Below are 20,656 nucleotides of genomic sequence, written 5' to 3' on the forward strand. Positions count from 1 at the left end.
TCCATGACTGGGCTCCCAGGCCTTATGGTAATACAAGAACAGTATCGTGAGTGACCCAGTCCTAGAAACCAAAGGAACTCAGGCAAATGGTAACAGGGAAGGGTCATCCATTCCCCTCCAATTACCTGGTGTACGAACAAGCCGTAGGCGAGTCTCATTCATCCCCCCGCAATGCTTACACCTCCTACCTGCACTGAGCAGCACATTGCGCGCAGCTGGATGCCAAGCAACGATGCCAACTCTCTTTGAATGGCCTTCTAAAACCACCACAGGCTCCGTCAGGGAGAGGGCGAGTCCGTTCTCTGGGATCTGCCAGACCTGCAAAGGGGTAGGTAAAAATGATTACTGAAGGGCCGTCAACTTTAAAGGACACACCAGTCATTCTGTGAGTACTGTACCATTAACAGAAGTCCAAATTCACCCCTCTTGATCTGGGCTGGAAGGTAAGAAAGCGAGGAACTCATTCACAGTCCCAAATAAGTCTGTGCAATGACTGGGCTGCTTGGAACATAGCTCTGTAGATCAGTGTCTCGGGGGCACACAATTTGGCCAGCAATATTTTGAATCCACATCTCCCACATTTCCACGTCCAAGGAGACGCTTCATTTTAGACACACTCCTAAATAAGCGGATTCAAATAAAGTCTCTTGCATCTCAAACTGCATCTGAATAAACTGATCCATTTCCTTACTGCATCTGTTCTTGTTGGGAAAAACAGGCAGCCATTTTAGGATGGGGGTTCCCTAGTTTTAATAGAGGTGGCTATACTTGGATTAAGAATGTTCACAGGGGCTTCTATGTTAAAATTCAAGGTCTGATTTCTGTGGTCGGTTACACGGGGAGTGCAGTTCGGTGCTGGTGGAGGTTAGAGAGGTGCAGGTCAGTACCGTGTAAGCGTCTACACAAAGAGCTGCCGATTTACTCCACTTCCAATTTGCAGCACCACATTTGTGTGCTAGAGGTGTGGCAAGATGTCTCCAGGCACCTGAAGAACTCCGTCTGAAGGAGGAAACAGCAGAGATCATGAAATCCCAAACATTAAAGATCATGTCTCTTTGAAATTTTAAGTGAGGAGGTGAGACGGGACATTTAATAAAGGTGGTTTCTGTGATTCATCGGTGTTTTGCATTTCTCAACCAAATTTGACCTACATGTAACAAAACAAACTATAACGGCCTACCAACAGATGGCAGCATAACCGCAAATTGCTTCAACTTTCTATTGTTTGTTTTTTTGGAAGGATTGATTAAGGATTGTCAGATTCTGCTCACAATACTGAAGCAAGCTGTCAAAGTCAAGTCCACAGTCAGCCAGAATGAGATGTGATTCAAACAGATTTTGGAAATAAAATGGGGGTGGTAGATTCACACAGCGGGGCCAGCGTGGACGTTAGCACTAATCCCAATTTCTCCACTCCAACAGAGCATGGACACTAACAAAAAACAAAAACACCCCCCCACAACTTTGAGACACAGATGCTCAAAGCAAATCAGATTACCTCAAAATAACCCACCCACCTCTAGTTTGGTTTGCATTTTTATGGGGGAAAAAATTCCACAGTGAATTTTAGAAAATCATTTGGTACTGGTCTGGAGAGCTCACGTATCAGGTATAAACAGGGGTTACCCACAGAAAATACCAGTGAAACAAATTAAAAAGCTACAGAAAACAAATTCTGAAACTGGGAGAACTATTGGGGCGGGGGGAGACACATGCATTCCACAGCAGTCGTAGAGCACTGTAATCCTTTGCAAATTGCAAAACTACTGGTCTAATAATCCTGCTTGGTATTGCAAAACACAGGGAAAGCAAAAGGTCAGACTATGCTCTAGAGTGAACTGGCCAACTCATTCCAGTGCAGGGCGGGGAGTCTCTTCTGTGTGGGATGAAATCAGTTGTGGGGCAAGTTAAGTAGCTTCCAGTTTGGTCACAGGATCTAGCCTGCTAAAACCCAGACATGAGACACATTGAGACATGGGACAATCGCCCAGAATGAGGCACACAAAGGAAAGCTTAAAATGTTGTGAGAGTCGTTGCTTTGACATCAGTTGTCTTTTCTATCATCAGTTGCATTTCCTAGATTGGCATTTCTGCATCAGCTTTCAATACAGGAAGCGAAGCAACACCAGGAAGTTTGCTGGTGAAGAACAGCAGGAGAGAGAAGGTTTTCTTGCACTAAAAGCACACACGAGAATAAGGATAGTTCCACCATTTTTCAGTGGTTGCTTTCCTTTTATACCCTTAAAGAGTATTAATAACTGGCTATTCGCTCATGTTCCCTAAATTAGTGAACAGAAACTCAGTGAGTCAGTTTCTCGAAGTGACAGATTTATTACTACAAACATTTCAGAGATGAAAATTGTTATATATGGTTGTTGAAGTAAAGGAGTGAATCAGGAGGCCCGGGTTTTAAGTCCCAGCTCTGCCAATGACTGCATCATCTTGGGGAGATCACTATGTCTTTCTGTGCCTCAATTTCCCCATCTGGGACATGAGGAGACTATTTCCCTACTTCATGGGGGGAAGGGGGATTACTGTCCTATTTAGATTTTTGTACCATGCCCATCACCACAGGATCTGAGTGATTAATTCATTGTTTGAGGTGCTTGGATACTATGGTAATTAAAGGCCACAAAAACACTAACAGACCACCACTTGGGTCATTGGCATTTCTAGCGTGGTGCTTCCAGCTAAGCTATCTGGTGCCTCTAGTTAGAGCAAGAGCTCTGGTTTAAATTTTTAACACATTCAATGGTCAATAATTTAACAATTTACCAAATCAACTTCTATGGGCCAATCCATGAAAACCACCTACCAGTTCACCTTATTTAAAAGGCTGCTCGCTTATGCTAGAATTAATTCCTCCCATCTGAGAAGAGCCATTTGATATCCTCTATAAGCCCTTCCATAATAAACATTTTCCAGCTGAATACAAAACCTGCAGTACATTACAGTCATTCACAAGGTTCTTAAGCATGAATATCTAAGTAGTTCCTCATTTGCTGGCAGAAGAGAATCATTCTTCAAAGGAAACATCCAACATATCTGCATAGCACAGCACTTTAAAGGAAGTCTCTCTGAAAGCAATTCAGAGAGGAGGAAATGATAGGAACTGCTCATCTCATTCTTCTGTCAGAGAGCAGGAAAGTGAAGGTAACTTACTAGAAAACAGAAGAGTACTTGTGGCACCTTAGAGACTAACGAATTTATTTAAACAATAGATCTGCATTGCAACAGATCTCAGATTGAGGTTCATTGTAAATCAGCACTATGCCAACACAGAATAAAGGATGGGCCCTACTCTGTAGAGTTTAGAGTCTCAGTATTAAAAAGGAGATACGTAATTCTGTGTGATTATTCACATGCCAGTATGACCTAGATAGGCTTCATTTGCCACATGGCGGACTCGCAGGGAGTCTTAGCACAACATCCTAATAAGTATCAGTGATCAGAGGAGGGACTTAGGCTGGTCTTTGCCACTGATGCTCCTTTTCCAATATAGAATCTTAGAAATGTAAGGCTGGAAGGGACCTCGAGAAATCATCAAGTAAACCTACACCATCCCTGACAGGGGTATGTCCAACCTGTTATTAACCTCCAGTGATGGGGATTCCACAACCTCCCTTGGAAGCCTGTTCCCAAGCTTAACTACCCTGAATGTAAACCTCCTTGGCTGCAGATTAAGCTCATTACTTCTTTGTCCTACTTTCACTGGTCATGGAGAACAACTGATTACCATACTCTAAATAGCAGTTAACATCTGAAGAGCGTTAGCAGGTCCCCTTTCTGCCCTCTTTTCTCAAGACTAAACATGTCCAATTTTTTTTATCCTTTCCTCACAGGTCAAGTTTTCTAAACCTTTTATCATTTTTGGTGCTCTCCTCTGGAATCTCTCCAATTTGTCCACATCTTTCCTAGAGAGCGTGGCACCCAGAACTGGACACAGTACTTCTGCTGAGGCCTCACCAGGGCCAAGTAGAGTGGGACCTACTCTACCAACATCACCCTGTTGACTCAGATTCAATTTGTGATCCACTATAACCCCAGATCCTTTTCACCTAGCTACTTATTCCCCATTTTGTAGTTGTGCCTTTGGTTTTTCCTTCCTAAGCGAAATACTTCGGATCTCTATTTACTGAATTTCATCTTCTTGATTTCAAACCAATTCTCCAATTTGTCACGATCATTTTGAATTTTAATCCTGTCCTCCAATCCCTTGCAACACCTCCCAGCATGGTATCATCCACAAATTTTACAAGCATTCTGCCCACTCCATTGGCCAAGTTATTAAAGAAAATACTGACTAGGCCTGGACCTAGGACTGATCCCTGCAGAACCCCACTAGATAACCCCTCCCTGTTGCATCTGATGAAGTGAGCTGTAGCTCATGAAAGCTTATGCTCAAATAAATTTGTTAGTCTCTAAGGTGCCACAAGTCCTCCTGTTCTTTTTGCAGATACAGACTAACACGGCTGCTACTCTGAAACCTCCCAGTCTGACAGCAAACAATTGACAACTACTCCTTGAGTGTGGTCTTTCAACAAGTTCTGCAACCACCTTATAATAATTTCATCTAGACCACATTTCCTAGTTTACTAATGAGAATGTCATGTGGGACTGTGTCAAAACTCTTATTAAAATTAAGATATATCATGTCTACTGCTTCTCCCTATCCACTAGGCTAGTAACTCTATCAAAGGAAGAAATTAAGGTTGGTTCGGCATGATTTGTTTTTGTGTCATGGGGACACAGAAGAATGTTCTTCCAATATATTGAGGACCTATTTCTATAGACTAGAGACAGGCATGTGAATTTTTCCTGCTCTCATTTCTTTGCACCCAAAGCAAAGACACCAAGGGCTTGTCTACATTACCTGCTGGATCTGGATCGACGGGCAGCGATCGATCCAGTGGGGTTTGATTTATCGCGTCTAGTCGGGACACAATAAATCGACTGCCGAGCACACACTCATCAACTCCAGTACTCTACCAGGGCGAGAGGCGCAAGTGGAGTCAACCGGAGAGCGTCACCCGTCGACTTACTGCAGTGAAGACACCATAGTAAGTAGATCTAAGTACGCTGACTTCAGCTACATTATTCACATACTTAGATAGATTTCCCCCCCCCCCCACGAGTAAATCAGGCCTAATTGTGTATGTTTACACAGGCTAGTGCATCCATCTTAATAAAGAAGGTCTTACAGGGATGAGCTGGCCTAAAGGTTTAGCATTTTCATACAAATTTTTGGTGGAAAATTTACACCTGGGGTAAGTACTTCAAATATTTCACTTAGATCAGATGTACAGCACCTTTTATCTGTGGCTCTCGAAGCACCCTGCAAACAGTTAAACCTCAGCATAACTTGCCTAAGGCTATAAAGTAGATCAGTGGCAAAGATGGAAATAGAATGCAGGAGGTCGTAACTCCTAGTCCTCTGCTCTAACCACTTGGACTAGCGGTCTCACATATCAGACGTGCTTGAGGCATATATAGGGCCCACATGGCATCTTCAGGCTGCAGAATCAGCTTTCTGAAGTACCATCCCAGACTGATGTGTCAATAGAAGAGGTTTTATTAAAAAAAAAAGTATAAACTAAAAAGTTATAAGTCACTGGGACCAAATGGTATTCACCCAAGAGTTCTGAAGGAACCCAAATATGAAATTGAACAACTGTAATATGTAACCTATCACTGAAATCAGCCTCTGAACCTGATGGACCAGAATGCCAAATATTTAAAAGGAGCTCCAGAGGAAATCCTGGCAACTGTAGGCCAGTGAACCAGAATTAAGTACCAGACAAATTGGCAGAAACTGTAGTAAAGATCAGAATTATCAGACACACAGATAAATACGATATGTTGGGGAAGAGTCAACATGGCTTTTATAAAGGGAAGTTTTGCCTCACCTATTTATTAGAATTATTTGAGGGAAATCAAGAAGTCTGTAGATAAGGGTGATCCAGTTGATACAGCATACATGGATTTTCAGAAAGTCTTTGACAAGGTCCCTCACTAAAGACTCTTAAGGAAATTAAGCAGTCATGGGACAAGAGAGAAGGTCCTCTCATAAATCAGTTACTGGTTAAAAGGCAGGAAACAAAGGGTAGGAATACATCATTTTTTTTATAATGAAGTGAGGTGAACAGTAGGGTCCCCCAAGGATCTGTACTGGGACCTCTGCTGTTCAACAGATTCATTAATGAACTGGAAAACGGGGTGCGAACAGTGAAGTGGCAAAGTTTGCGGAAGAAAAAATTATTCAAGACAGTTGAGTCCAAAACACACTGCAAGGAGTTAGAGGAATCTCACAAAACTGGGTGTCAAAGGAACAAAATGGTAGATGAATTTCAACACTGAGAAATGCAAAGTAAAGGACATTGGAAAAAATAATGCCAACTATATATATACAATGTTGGATTCTAAATTAGCTGTTACCACCCAAGAACAAGATCTTGGGGTGACTGTGGATAGTTCTCTGAAAACTTCCACCAAATATGCAGCAGCCATCAAAAAGGGCTAACGGTGTGTTAGGAACTATTAGGAAAGGAATAGAAAATATGACAAAATATCATAATGCCAATAATTAAGTCCATGGTGCACGCACATATTGAACACTCTGTTCAGTTCCGTTTGCCCCACATCAAAACATAAGAATGGCCATACTGGGTCAGACCAAAGGTCCATCTAGCCCAGCATCCTGACTTCTGACAGTGGCCCATGCCAGGTGCCCCAGAGGGAATGTACAGAACAGGTGATCATCAAGTGATCCATCCCCTGTGGCTCATTCCCAGCTTCTGGCAAACAGAGGCTAGGGAAACCATTCCTGCCCATCCTGGCTAATAGCAATTGATGGACCTATCCTCCATTAATTTATCTATCATGAATTTTTGAACCCTGTTATAGTCTTGGCCTTCACAACATCCTCTGGCAAGGAGTTCTACAGGTAGACTATGCGTTGTATGAAAAAATACTTTTTTGCTTTAAACCTGCTGCCTATTAATTTCATTTGGTGGTCCCTAGTTCCTGTGTTATGAGAAGGAATAAATAACACTTCCTTACTTTCTCCACACCAGTCATGATTTTATAGACCTCTATCCTTTCCCCACGTAGTCGTCTCTTTTCTGAGCTGAAAAGTCCCAATCTTATTAATCTCTCCTCATACGGCAGCAGTTCCATACCCTCAATCATTTTTGTTGCTCTTTTTTGAACCTCTTCCAAGTCCATCTTTTTTGAGATGGGGCGACCACATCTGCACGCAGTACTCAAGATGTGGGCATACCATGGATATTTATATAGAGGCAATCTGATATTTTCTGTCTTATTATCTATCCCTTTTTTAATGATTCCCAACATTCTGTTCGCTTTTTTGACTGCCGCTGCACACTGAGTGGATGTTTTCAGAGAACTATCCACAATGACTCCAAGATCTCTTTCTTGAGTGGTAACAGCTAATTTAGACCCCCTCATTTTATATGTATAGTTGGGATTATGTTTCCCAATGTGCATTACACTTTTTTTTTTTATCATCAACATTGAATTTTATCTGCCATTTTGTTGCCCAGTCACCCAGTTTTGAGAGATCCTTTTGTAGCTCTTCGCAGTCTGCGTGGGACTTAACTATCTTGAGTATCATCTTCAAATTTTGCCACCTCACTATTTACCCCCTTTCCCAGATCATTTAGGAGCATGCTGAATAGGACTGGTCCCAGTACTGACCATCACAGTGGTCGGTACATTCTCTCCTTTCTGAAAGCTGACCATTTATTCCTACCCTGTTTTTCCTATCTTTTAACCGGTTACCAATACGAGAGAACCTTCCCTCTTATCCCATGACAGCTTACTTTGCTTAAGAGCTTTTGGTTGAGGGTCCTTGTCAAAGGCTTTCTGAAAATCTAAATACACTACATCCACTGGATCGCCCTTGTCCACATGCTTGTTGACCCCCTCAAAGAAGTCTAGTAGGTTAGCGAGGCATGACTTCCCTTTACAAAAACCATGTCGATTATTCCCCAGTAAATTATGTTCATCTATGTGTCTGATAATTTTGTTCTTTACTATAGTTTCAACCAGTTCGCCCAGTACTGAAGTCAGGAGTACCGGCCTATAATTGCTGGGGTCACCACTGGAGCCGTTTTTAAAAATTGGCGTCACATTAGCTATTCTCCAGTCATTTGGTACAGAAGCTGCTTTAAATGACAGGTTACAGATGACAGTTAGTAGTCCTGCAATTTCACATTTGAGTTCCTTCAGAACTCTTGGGTGAATACTTACTGCTGTTTAGTTTATCAATTTGTTCCAAAACCTCCTCTAATGACACCTCAATCTGGGACAGTTCCTCGGATTTGTCACCTAAAACTCTCAGGCTCAGGTTTGAGATTCTCCCTCACATCCTCAACTGTGAGGACAGACGGAAAGAATTCATTTAGTTTCTCTGCAATGGCCTTATCGTCCTTGAGTGCTCCTTTAGCATCTTGATTGTCAGCGGCCCCACTGGTTGTTTAGTAGGCTTTCTGCTTCTGATGTACTTACAAATTTTTTTGCTATTACTTTGACTCTTTGGCTAGCTGTTCTTCAAATTCTTTTTTTAACCTTCCTAATTATATTTTCACACTTCATTTGCCAGTTTATGCTCCTTTCTATTTTCCTCATTAGGATTTAACCTCCACTTTTTAAGAGATGCCTTTTTTCCTCTTACTGCTTCTTTTACTTTGTTGTTTAGCCATGGTGGCTCTTTTTTGGTTCTCTATGTTTTTTAATTTGGGGTATACATTTAAGTTGAGCCTATATTATGGTGTCTTTAAAAAGTTTCCATGCAGCTTGCAGGGATTTTATTTTTGGTGCTGTACATTTTAATTTCTGTTCATAGATACTAAGGTCAGAAGGGACCATTATGATCATCTAGTCCGACCTCCTGCACAACGCAGGCCACAGAATCTCACCCACCCACTCCTGCAAAAAACCTCTCACCTATGTCTGAGCTATTGAAGTCCTCAAATCGTGATTTAAAGACTTCAAGGAGCAGAGAATCCTCCAGCAAGTGACCCATGCCCCATTCTACAGAGGAAGGCAAAAAACCTTCAGTGCCTCTTCCAATCTGCCCTGGAAGAAAATTCCTTCCCGACCCCAAATATGGTGATCAGCTGAACCCTGAACATGTGGGCAGGATTCACCAGCCAGATACCCAGGAAAGAATTTTCTGTAGTAACTCAGATCCCAACCCACCTAACATCCCACCACAGGCCATTGGGCCTATTTACCATGAATATTTAAAGATCAATTAATTACCAAAATCATGTTATCCCATCATACCACCTGCTCCATAAACTTACCGAGTTTAATCTTAAAGCCAGATAGGTCTTTTGCCCCCACTGCTTCCCTTGGAAGGCTATTCCAAAAGTTCACTCTTCTGATGGTTAGAAATCTTCGTCTAATTTCAAGTCTAAACTTCCTAATGACCAGTTTATATCCATTTGTTCTTGAGTCCACATTGGTACTGAGCTTAAATAATTCCTCTCCCTCTGATATATTTAGAGAGCAATCATATCCCTCCTCAACCTTCTTTTAGTTAGGCTAAACAAGTCAAGCTCCTTGAGTCTCCTTTGATAAGTCTCCTCCTGTTCCATTAACCTCCTCATTTTTGTGTAGTTTCCCTTTCTGAAATTAAATGCTACGGTGTCGGGCTGCTGTGGTGTTTTCCCCGCCATAGGGATGTTAAATTTAATTATGTTATGGTCACTATTACCAAGCAGTCCAGCTATATTCACCTCTTGGACCTGATCCTGTGCTCCACTTAGAACTAAATGAAGAATTGCCTCTCCTCTGGTGGGTTCCAGGACTAGCTGCTCCAAGAATCAGTCACTTAAGGTGTCAAGAAATTTTATCTCTGCATCCCTACCTGAGGGGATATGTACCCAGTCAATATGGGGAATAGTTGAAATCCCCCATTATTACTGAGTTTCTTTTAATAGCCTCTCTAATCCCCCTGAGCATTTCACAGAAGAGATATAGTGGAACCGGAAACAGTTCAGAGAAATGCCATGAAGATGATCAAAGGTATGGAATGACTTCTATATGAGGACAGACTTTAAAGATTAGGGCTGTTCATCTTAGGAAAGAGATGACTAATGGGGGATATTAGAGAGGTCTGATATCATGAATGGTGTACAAGCAAGTTATGAGAGAAGTGTTATTTACCTTTTCCACCCCAATACAAAAGCCAGGGATCACCCACTGAGGCAGCAGGGTTAATACAAACAAGAGGAAATACTTTTTTAAAGAACATACATCTAACCTGTGGAACTCATTGCCATTGCGTGTTGTGATGGCCAAAGTGTAACTGGGTTCAAAAAAGAACTGCATAAGTGCAAGGAGGATAGGTCCATCAATGACTATTAGTCAAGATACCCAGGGATGCAACCCCATACCTCTGACTACCAGAAGCCAGGAGTGGGTGGATCACTCCATAACTGCTCTGTTCTGTACACTCCTCCTGAAGATCTGGTACAGGTCACTGTTGAAGACAAGATACTGGGCAAGATGGACCACGGTCTGACCCAGTAAGGCAGCTCTTCTTATTGCATCTCCAGTCTGCAGAATCTGAGCTTTCATTTCAATAAAAAGTTTCTAGCCTTCATGCAAAGTTAACCATCGCAATGGAACACAAATGTCAACGATGCAATGGCGTCTTCCTGAGTCTGCAGAGAGCATGAAACAACGGCTATGGGAGGCACGAACTCCACCACCCCCTTTATCTTAACAGGATGCTAACTAAAGCCTACTGACAGCTTACATGTCATTAACTATTTCATTGCTGATCATTTTATCAGATGGAAAAGACATCAGAGTGAAACCCATGGTTGGAAACTGTTGGAGGAAAGGAAATGCAGAGGCAAAAATGGAGGGGAGACAGAAAAAACAAAAGAAGGATGGAGAAGAGAGGAACATAAGGCAGAAATGGCAGGACTCCTATAGGTAAGAATGATATTTCCATCAAAAGACAATGTGACTTTTTTCATTATTAGGTTACTTCCTACCTGTAGGCTATGTTCTATCCTGCATCTCCTTGCAAACATCTCATTGATGTCAGTGGGAGACCTGCTGTGGACTGAAGGTAGTACAGATTCCTGAACAGTGTGCCCCAAATTCAGAGTCAATTAAAAATGGAATTTTCCAAAAGTGAACTGCACACTCCTGCACAAGCCTGTGTGGATTTCTCTGTCAGGGCACCAGCATGTTTCTCTTGCTTCATTTTAGTCATTAATGAAGAGTTCAGAACTAACTGACAACTTAGATATATTGGCATTTATTCAAACTAATAAGACAGACAGTTTAGGAAGCAGGAATTTGAAACCGATACTGAAGACAATGCTAAATTACCAGTGCCAAGATATAATATCAATTAGAGATGGAAAGAGACCCATTAGATCAGTGGTGGGCAACCTGCAGCCTGTCATGGTAATCCGTTGGTGGGTCGCAATACCTTTTGTTTACATTGACTGTCCGCAGGCACGGATGCCCCAAGCTTCCAGTGGCCGCAGTTCGCCATTTCCCCCCATCCTACCCGGGTATTTGTAGACAGTTTGTCCCTACATTAGCGGTTACTTAGACAAGCTATAATTGCACTTCGCTGATCTTTCCACATAAATCAATACCTCTGGATGTTCCAACGTGCTTCTCATTGCAACTTGGATTAGGGGCTTATTTCTTCTTCTACAAAGAAGTTCTAGATTTAAGGTTTACCAGTTCTACTGATGTTTATATTTCAGAGAGTATTTGTTCCATTTCACATACCTTCTGAATTGTGAACATTCTGACACCATTTCAAACAATTCTAGATCGGTTGTGAACTTTACAAATCACAAGTTTGAGGGTTTTTTTGGTGTGTGAATACTTTTTTTTTTTTGGGAAGGATTTTCTTATATTTGTTATGGAGTCAATGCCTATCTCTGATCAAGGCCATTTATTGTTCAAAGTGCTCTAACCCAAGCTAAAAGGGAACCCATGTTCAAGGTTGGCAGGTGCAAAATTTAGAACCCTGTTAAAGTTTTGACATATCTACACATCTTGTGGATGTAGACAAAAGTAAGGTGTTCACCCTTAAATCAAGGGCTGCAACAGTCCTAAGAGAAACTGGGTTTGTCCTCCTTTGCCCCATTCCCACCCTCCTGACTCTTCTTCAATCCAACACCTCTCCAGTTGCGAGCTCTGGGGGTCGGAGCCACATCTGCCTTCTTCAAAGCACTATAAAAGGATACATGTCCATGACTGGCTTGGTCATGATCACTTCTTTCTTCCTCCTCACCCTTAAAGACCCTGTCTGTGAGACCAGGGAAGAGACTTGCATTTACCTATAGGTTTTGTTTTTGGAACAGTTAGGAAGGATGGAGAAAGGCCAAACCAATTATGCCAAGGCAGACCCGATATCTGGATTCTCAGAAGAGAAGGTTCCTCTAGGAGTTTTGGGCTTTGATTTTCTTGAACAATGCAATGAAATGTCAAATGGACAATTATGGAAATTCAAAATCCTGTAATCTGTGTTTTCACATAGAGTTCAAATTTACAGGTTTCTTCCCAGTTAATAATTGGGTGACCATCATATGTAAAAACCACACAGTATTGTTCTGAACGCTGATCATGGTAATATGTTATCTGACCTGCTGCATCCTGTCTCATACTTCCCTTTATAACCTTCAGTGTCTCACTTAACTACAATAGAGCATTGATATCCCCAAAGGGGGACTTGGCTCCTTGGTCACTTCATCCATCCTGTTGTGCAGTACTGATGGGGCTGTTAAACACCCTCCTCTTCATTCCAATTTGTTTAATTGGCTCCTCCAGATACACTAATGTCATTGCTTAGCCAGGGTTGGATCCTGCAAGTACAGAGTGACCACTACTATCACCGAAGTCAATGGGAGCGGAGGCCTTCAGCAGATTGCAGAATGAGACTTCCAGCGGGTGCTGAGAGTAGAGTGCTGTTACAGGAGACACTTACCTGTCTTTGGAAGCAGAGCATCACCTGCACAGTCAACTCTTAAGCTGGAATAGCCTCTCTAGTGGAATTATTTCTGAAGTCAATGAAGCATCAGTACCATAAAAGCTCACCCAATACTTTTCCAAAGAAATTTTATTTGAAGATCAAACAAGTGAAATTTTCTAAATAGAAACCAGGTCTCAGGCTTTTAAATATGCTTTTTATTAACTTACCATGACAGTGCAGTCCTCAGAACCACTGGCAATGACTTGATCATTATGGGGACTCCAGTCTATGTCAAGCACAGGTCCTGTGTGACCACATACTGTTGGGTATGACTTGTCAATTCTACCTGTCTAAAGAAAGAAAGAGGGAGAGCTGTAATGTGCAGACCAAACCAGGCAACACACAGCATTTCACAGGGTAAAAGAACTTTTCCCACACTCTACTCCACCATCTCCTCCAAACAACAATTTCATAAGCCTTAATTTCGTGTGTTTATGACTCTCATGCAGCACTGCCCCAAACTCATCAATATCCTGACAATTTCTGACTTTGAGACATGTACATACACAGACCTGCAGCAAACCTGGGGACTTTCTTCTCTCAGCAACGTGTCTGCTTTGCCAGCCCAGCTCCAATGGGTGTTACTGGGACATACTTCTGGCAAAAGAAGTTAGACCCTCAAGTTCTCCTGACTGTGTGGGATTATGGAGTGGTGGCACCTGCTTAGTTGTGTCCTCCACATAGCAAGGAGAATATAAAAAGGTTCTTATTTTGCCACCCTAAATTTTTTTTGTGGAGACTGGCAACAGTTACAGATACCCGAGATAAGAGTTATATCAAAGGGGCGTTCTGGACACTGGAACTTCTTCACAGCTTAACTGTTGTCACCTTTCATGAATTTAGTTTTTGTGGAAAACACATGACAGCTGTGCAGAGTGTACCCCTCTATTCCCAGAAAAGAAAAGTCACCCATGCAGGCTTCCCATAGATACACCAACCTACCCACCAGGAGACATCTTTGCCTTCTACTGGAAGGAGTTTGTCTACGGTGAGAATTCTGTCTGCATAGCCCATTCAATCCTTGCCCAAACTGCTGACTGACAAGACCATCAATTAGTGCCATTTGTGATGTGGATCTCTCTGCACTAGGAACTGGACGGGGACCAAGAGAGTGACAAGATTCTCTATAAAAACAATTTCCACACTTATTTGCAACAAAAATTATTCACATTTCTATCAAGAGGTTAGCAAATCTCTAGAGCACTTGCCTAAATCAAGCCAATTGGAAGGATAAATCTTACAAGAAAATTAGCTACTGCCTGGTGTTCATCTGAGTTTGAGAAGACAGAATTCTAGTAATTTATAGTTCTTTCAATTACTCAAATTGTTCACTGGTACTACAATAAAAGGACTCTGGCAGCTTCGACATCGCTCTATTGTCTGATAATCTTTTATTACCTACTATTGGTGCAAAACACTTGAGCTTGCTGTAAGTGAAAATTAAAAAAGAAACATTTTATATTAAGTCATTCGCACGGTTTCTTCTGTTCCTTTTGGTCTTTCACACAAAAACAAGTAAATCAATATTTTTTCAGATAGGGAAATGTGACTAAAAACCGTAAAGATTGGAAGGTTTTAGAGTAGTAGCCGTGTTAGTCTGTATTCGCAAAAAGAACAGGAATACTTGTGGCACCTTAGAGACTAACTAATTTATTTGAGCATGAGCTTTTGTGAGCTACATGAAGTGAGCTGTAGCTCACGAAAGCTTATGCTCAAATAAATTGGAAAGACTGGAAGGAGGATTTGGGCAGGTGCAGTACCTGAAATTGTCTTCAACTCATTCTTTAAAACTGACTAGATTTCAAGCGGACCATATCCTTTCCTTTTGCAAAGTTATAACCTATAAGAAGGGGTTCAGCGAAGTTCCTGACCGGATTCTAGTTTCTTTACACATAAAGAGCTGCAATCTAATCTCAATTCTACTGTGTGGTAGTTTCCTGACCCTGGGGCGCGAGCTGCCTTCACATGACTGTTAGTAATTCCCATGGAGATGATTATTCAATTCCAAGTTCTCTACATAGAAGGATTTACAAAGGGGCTGGACATTAGCTTTCAAGTACTATTGACATTAAGATGTATTTGTCAAGAATAAAACAAGATGTAGATCCTAAGGGAATACAAGTCAACGCAGTTATAAAAACAAGGCGCAACTATTTCCTAAAAACCTAAATTCAGGCTCAACAAACAATGGTGTCCTTGTCTCAATTCCTCAGTTGCTTCTGAAACCTTTTAAAATTAAAATGTTGAAGACAAACAATACAAATAATAAACCAGAAACTCTCAAATTGAGAGCTAGAATCTACTTATGCCTTTTTGCATGCAACAAGGTAAAACGTATAAACAGGTTACAACAAACTGATGTATGAAGTCACCACATTTTAAAATATCAACTTTTAAAAAAAAAAACAGTAACATTTCAAGACTGAGCATCTTTTAAAAGACACGCCACAAATTAAATCCAAACTAAAGAGCTAAATCAAAAGGAATAGATGGTCATGTAAGGTACTGTCTGCAAATGTAAATAAATAAATGGCTATTCCTAGGTAAGGCTTTTAATTAATTTTCTTAGCAAAAGAGGGGGCTATAATGATTAGTTGCAGACTGAGAAAAGTGAGCACTTGCCAGTCTCGATTTGGGTTTTTAACAATCATCATCAAGATTCTTATTGGGAGAAAAATATCAGTTTGAACAAATGAATTAAACTAGAAAATTTTTCCTGTCTGCATGATCAAGATAAAGCCTGAACACCAAGTCTGCAAGCAAACAGGAGACTGTGTTACAAGCTTATCCTCCTAAATAATTGTACTTCATGCTTCTCATTTTCTAAAATGCAGCTCATTTTAAAACTAGCTATCTTGTAGTGCCATTAGCTCAATAAGCTGTTGTACTCTGAAATGACATTAAAAAGGACATGATTGGTCTCCATATTTATCATCTATCAGTGACTTGTGAATTAAATGTGCTCCATTTACAAATAAAGATTATTTTTTTATACCCAGCCTTGCAAACCACCTGAGCTCTGAGAATCAAAATGGATTCTTTCTTTTTTTGGCTACTGATAGCCACAACAGAACTGGGAGCCAAAATAGGCCACTGATTCCTGCCAAACTCCACCGTCTTCACATTATCAGCTCAGCAACACCTGTGCAAACCCATGGTCTTCAGTGAGGATTAACACATGGAACTGACTGGTTCTGTAACTGGAACCCCGGAAACAATTCTGTTCAGAACGCACAAGGAGGGGAAAATAAATCCATCTTAACCATGTTGCAACTAAGAAAATGTAACAAATAAATTGTAGCAAAACTCATTCTTGTCACTTAAGTGACTAGATATAACCCAGAACACAGGGGAGCAGCTGTTCTTGGTAAGTGTGATGCCCCACATGGTGACAAGTGATTAAAGAGCTACAGTGAGCCAGGCTGACTCCACCCCTCCAGCCCTGTCAATCATGCAATGGGTGCAAGAGTGTTTAAAAGCAGGAAGTTCAAGTCAGTTGGCAGGCGGCTCTGGAAGAGCATGGACATTAGCTCTACAGCTCCCAAGAGGAATCCCTGAAGAGCTTCAGGGAAACTGCCCTCAAGAAGGGTACTCACCAGTGCCATGCCCCTACAAGGAGGCAGCAGACTCCAGTCTACCAGCCACGCAGGTTAGCCCCAGCAAGCCCCCACTGCATTTGGTACTCCAGCTGTCCCTGGGGGTAGTGAATCTGGGGCTCCACTGAAAGGATGTGGGGAGTGGGAGCCAGCAGCCCCCATCCCTTTAAAATGCAGACAGACTCTCTGGTATAGTTTAGTATTGATAAGACAGACCACTGTTCATACGGACCGTGGCACCCCATTGACTTTGCAGACCTTAGCCACCCAGAGGCACCCATCAGCAACAGTAAGAAAGTGGTATTTTTAGTTTCTTTTCAGAGCAGAGCTGCACTTTAAGTGTTCAAACTGAGAGGAGAAAATAACTGAGTTATACAGTGAAGATGTCAGTCAAAAGTCTGCAGAAATGTTCCTTTGTTACAGGTGAACAGTCATTTCTCTCTACGATTTATAATGCATACCCCTTTCCTTTACGGAAGCCATCAGGGTGATTATTACTATAGCAGAAACACTTATCACCTCAAGCAGGAGCATAAAGATGGAAAAAGAGGCGACTAGGAAGTAACAAATAAAGGCCATTAGCCACAAACTGGCGGGGAGAAATGTTTATCTATTAACAAGTTTGGAGGAAGATGCTGGGAGAGCTACACGGCAAGTGATGTGCAGTGTATTTATTTACAAAAGTGCAGGTGACCAGCATTCCCACAGTGCAAGCAAGTGACTGCGTACCATGCCACCCACATACATAACACAGGATCACAGGCTCCACACTACGCAGTTACATTAGATGTTCTAGCAGACACAAAAGGAAACTTATCTCAGCAGTACAAACGGCCATAGATCACTGATTTTTACATTTAGGGAGAAGACCCTGCTGCTGCCATGAATAACTGAGCCATTACTAGACTGAAAGGGTAATACAGTCACTGACTCTGGCCCACACAGAATGCTCTCCCAAAAGCACAAATAAAAATAACTAAGCAAGACAATGTAAATGGACATAATGGTTGACTGAATGAAATACTGCCCTTGTGTCTAACAGTACGGTAAAGATGAAAGAAGAGGTCTGAACATCTGTGGAGGAGCTACTGAATTGTGGTCAGGAACAAGAACAGCCGGTCTTAAAAAACAGCACATAGGAAACCAGGAGATTCTCCTAAAACCCTAGTGAAAGAGGAAGAGCCGTGCTCACAGATACGTTCTCTTTAGGGTTACATTTTAAAAAATATTTTAGATTTGAAAGGATTACCCTCAAGAACGGAATCAGCAGTGCTGTCAAAAGCCAAAATTCATGTAACCCCTTCAGAGCTAGATCCGCAACATCTCCTTTATAGCCACAAGACACTGGACAGAGGCAGGCAGGTCACAAAAGCTAAGCAGGAACAAACACTGTTACTGCTCGACAGGAGCCTTCTAAAGAAAACTCAGGAACTGCCATATTTTATTTTATTACTCAACACTGAGCCAGTGCCCCAGCATGGTTCAGGGTGGTCAGGAAAGGGGCCACCTTTCAGATGAGAGCCTGACTGAGATTTGGGACCACTGGGCACTATTCACAAGAATAGGGGCTTTAGAACTGATCCAGGCTACCAAGGTTAACCTTGTTAGGAGTCAGTACTTTCCCTCTACTTTCAACTGGATATTGAACCTTGGCTGCATCTCTAAACCAGTTTTGTAAGATTGCTGGTGCAAAATGTTCTTGGCTGCCTCTTCCCTTGGGGGCCCCATTCCAGCAATAGGAGAAACCGAGCTTTGGATGAGTCTACAGCACTCTGGGAACACTTGGGTGGAAAGGGGCATTGAAAGAGTTTGGGGGTTTTGGTTCAGTTTAGTGACATGGGAGTCATCCATTGAAGAATCCCCTTTCTGCTGAACTGCTCTTCTGGAGTGTTCCAAAAATAGAAGAGGGAGACAGCAGGATATTGTATCTAGTGGAGTAAAGTGCAGGCTGGAAGTCAGGAGCTCCCTAGTTCTAATCCCAGCTTTGCCGCTTCATGGGTTTGGAAAATGTCAATTATTGTTCCTAGTCTCCCCAGCTAGACAATAGGATACTTCCTTTGCGATGTGAAGGTGAATATTTGTACATGCTTTGAAAAAGTAAAGCACTATAGGAAAGCGTTACAAACAGGTGAATTAAATATAGGACACTACATTATGAAACATTCACAAAAATGAAAGACCCAAGATGAAGAATCTAGGGAGAGTCATTTTGGACTTCGATACTAGAAATGCCACTACAGTTGAGGGATGCCACATTCAAAGTTTTTAAAACTCTTCAAATACATGCAAGACTACATGATAGTGAAGTGTAGTACAAAGTTTGCATCTTCTATGCCAAACTGGTGGGTTTTCATCCTGCCATAATCCTTGCAGGTTTTTTTTAAATGTAATCTTTTAATTAGTTAAGGATTTACAGTAAGTCTCAAGTGTTGATACACAGCTTAATATTAACTCAGTACAACTACGAGAAATTAAACCCTTTTCATAATCCATTACTATTTAGGATGAGCAATACATCACAGTAACAATTTATGATAGTTCAATGGATGTGGTTTTACATTTAGTACATAATGAAGCCAATCCAGAAAGGCGAATTAAAAGATTAAGATTTTAGCAGGCTGGATGGTTTAGGCTAAGAGATGCATGCTCAATATTCAAGTCCTTTAGCAGGCAGTAGGTTAACTTTACCAAATAAAGTCATCTAGCTGTTTCATGCCTCCAAAAACAAAGTTCCTGAAAGAGATGAGCAAGAAACTTCTGTGATTAAGTCCAGAAGAGATGGATAAGCAGCACAGAAAAATAGCTGCTAAAAGTGACAGTGTTATTAAGTCATTTGAATGTCTTTTACAATTGATTCTCTGCCAGGAAAGGGCAGTTGGTCAGAGGAAACAGTTCATGGATTACAGTAAAAATATGTGCAGAGAACAGCTGCTTCCTCTGATTTTGTGTTGTGCTCAGTAAGATCACAACTGAAAACAGGGAAGCAGCATCAGATTGCACAAGTGAAAGCGATTCCACTATCTGCATGCTGAGGAAGGGGTTTGGAGAAGGAAATCAGATCACAAAGGCTGGGTTTGAAATGCTAATTGACCAGTAACTTTTTTACTTCAGAGATGCACTGCTCAGACTGGGACAGGACTTTATTTCTACTCTCCCTACAATAAACTCAGTCTCACAAACCTAGAACTTGTCACTGAAGCTTAATGTGAACTGCTGTGGCCACAGAACACCCATCCATAGCCATGCCAGATGGTCACATAAGAGGCTGTTAGAATGAAAAAAAAAAATATGGCAGGATGTAATGAAAGTGTATTGCTCATTCCTGACCATGACAAATGGCTATTAGTCATCCAGCCAACCAACCAAGGCATCCATGGCTAATCCTCAAAATGAGGACTGTTACTCCCAAAAGGCCCACTGTGCTGTGTGTCACAGTGACAAACAAGCTATTGAAGCCTTTAAAGCATTCATAGCTAAATATTGCAGTTGGATTTTCCTTATATCTTCCAGAAATCCATATACAATGCTCTGCTCCAGCTCGGTTGATGGTTCGTTATTTCTACAGCTCCACAGGTGTACATGGTACTTCAGGTATGTGCTCTGAAGTGCCTAAATCTAAGCTGATATACAGACAAAAGAGGAAGGGAAGAAGGGCTGCAGCAATGGACAGGAATGTTTCTCCCAAACAAATCCACTCTGATCAGTCTGAATGAGATGCAGAGCTTTAAAGCCATGTTATGATTGTGCCCCAGCAGATTTGGTATTAGTGCTCAAGGTACTCTGGAGAGTTTCAGGAGTGTCGTCAGCCTAGTGTAGTTTGCAGCAGAAACAAGGTTTATTTCATGCCTGCAGGGAGACTAGAAATGCAGCAGTGGGATGACTTCATTGTTTGTGCCATGTGCTCATAGCTGACCAGAAAAGGAGAGATAGATAAGGGTTGGTTACAATGGACTCTACAACTAAAATAGTTCTGAGGGATGCTTTGCACTGGAAAATGTATGCTAATCCCCAGAATCCTCCA

General features: G+C 41.6%; 1 protein-coding gene across 1 annotated transcript in view; it reads right to left on the reverse strand.

Annotated features, from left to right (window-relative positions):
* The window catches only part of CORO1C (coronin 1C), a 78,895-nt gene that overhangs the window by 16,449 nt on the left and 41,790 nt on the right, over positions 1 to 20,656 (reverse strand). Inside the window, exons 3-4 of the mRNA XM_073313435.1 lie at positions 13,207 to 13,329; positions 189 to 318 (exon numbers count right to left, since the gene is read on the reverse strand). Of these exons, the coding sequence (XP_073169536.1) occupies positions 189 to 318; positions 13,207 to 13,329 (253 nt within the window). The remainder of the gene's footprint in view (positions 1 to 188; positions 319 to 13,206; positions 13,330 to 20,656) is intronic.

Source organism: Lepidochelys kempii, chromosome 15 (genome assembly GCF_965140285.1).
Source record: "Lepidochelys kempii isolate rLepKem1 chromosome 15, rLepKem1.hap1, whole genome shotgun sequence".
Classification (NCBI taxonomy): Eukaryota; Metazoa; Chordata; order Testudines; family Cheloniidae; genus Lepidochelys; species Lepidochelys kempii.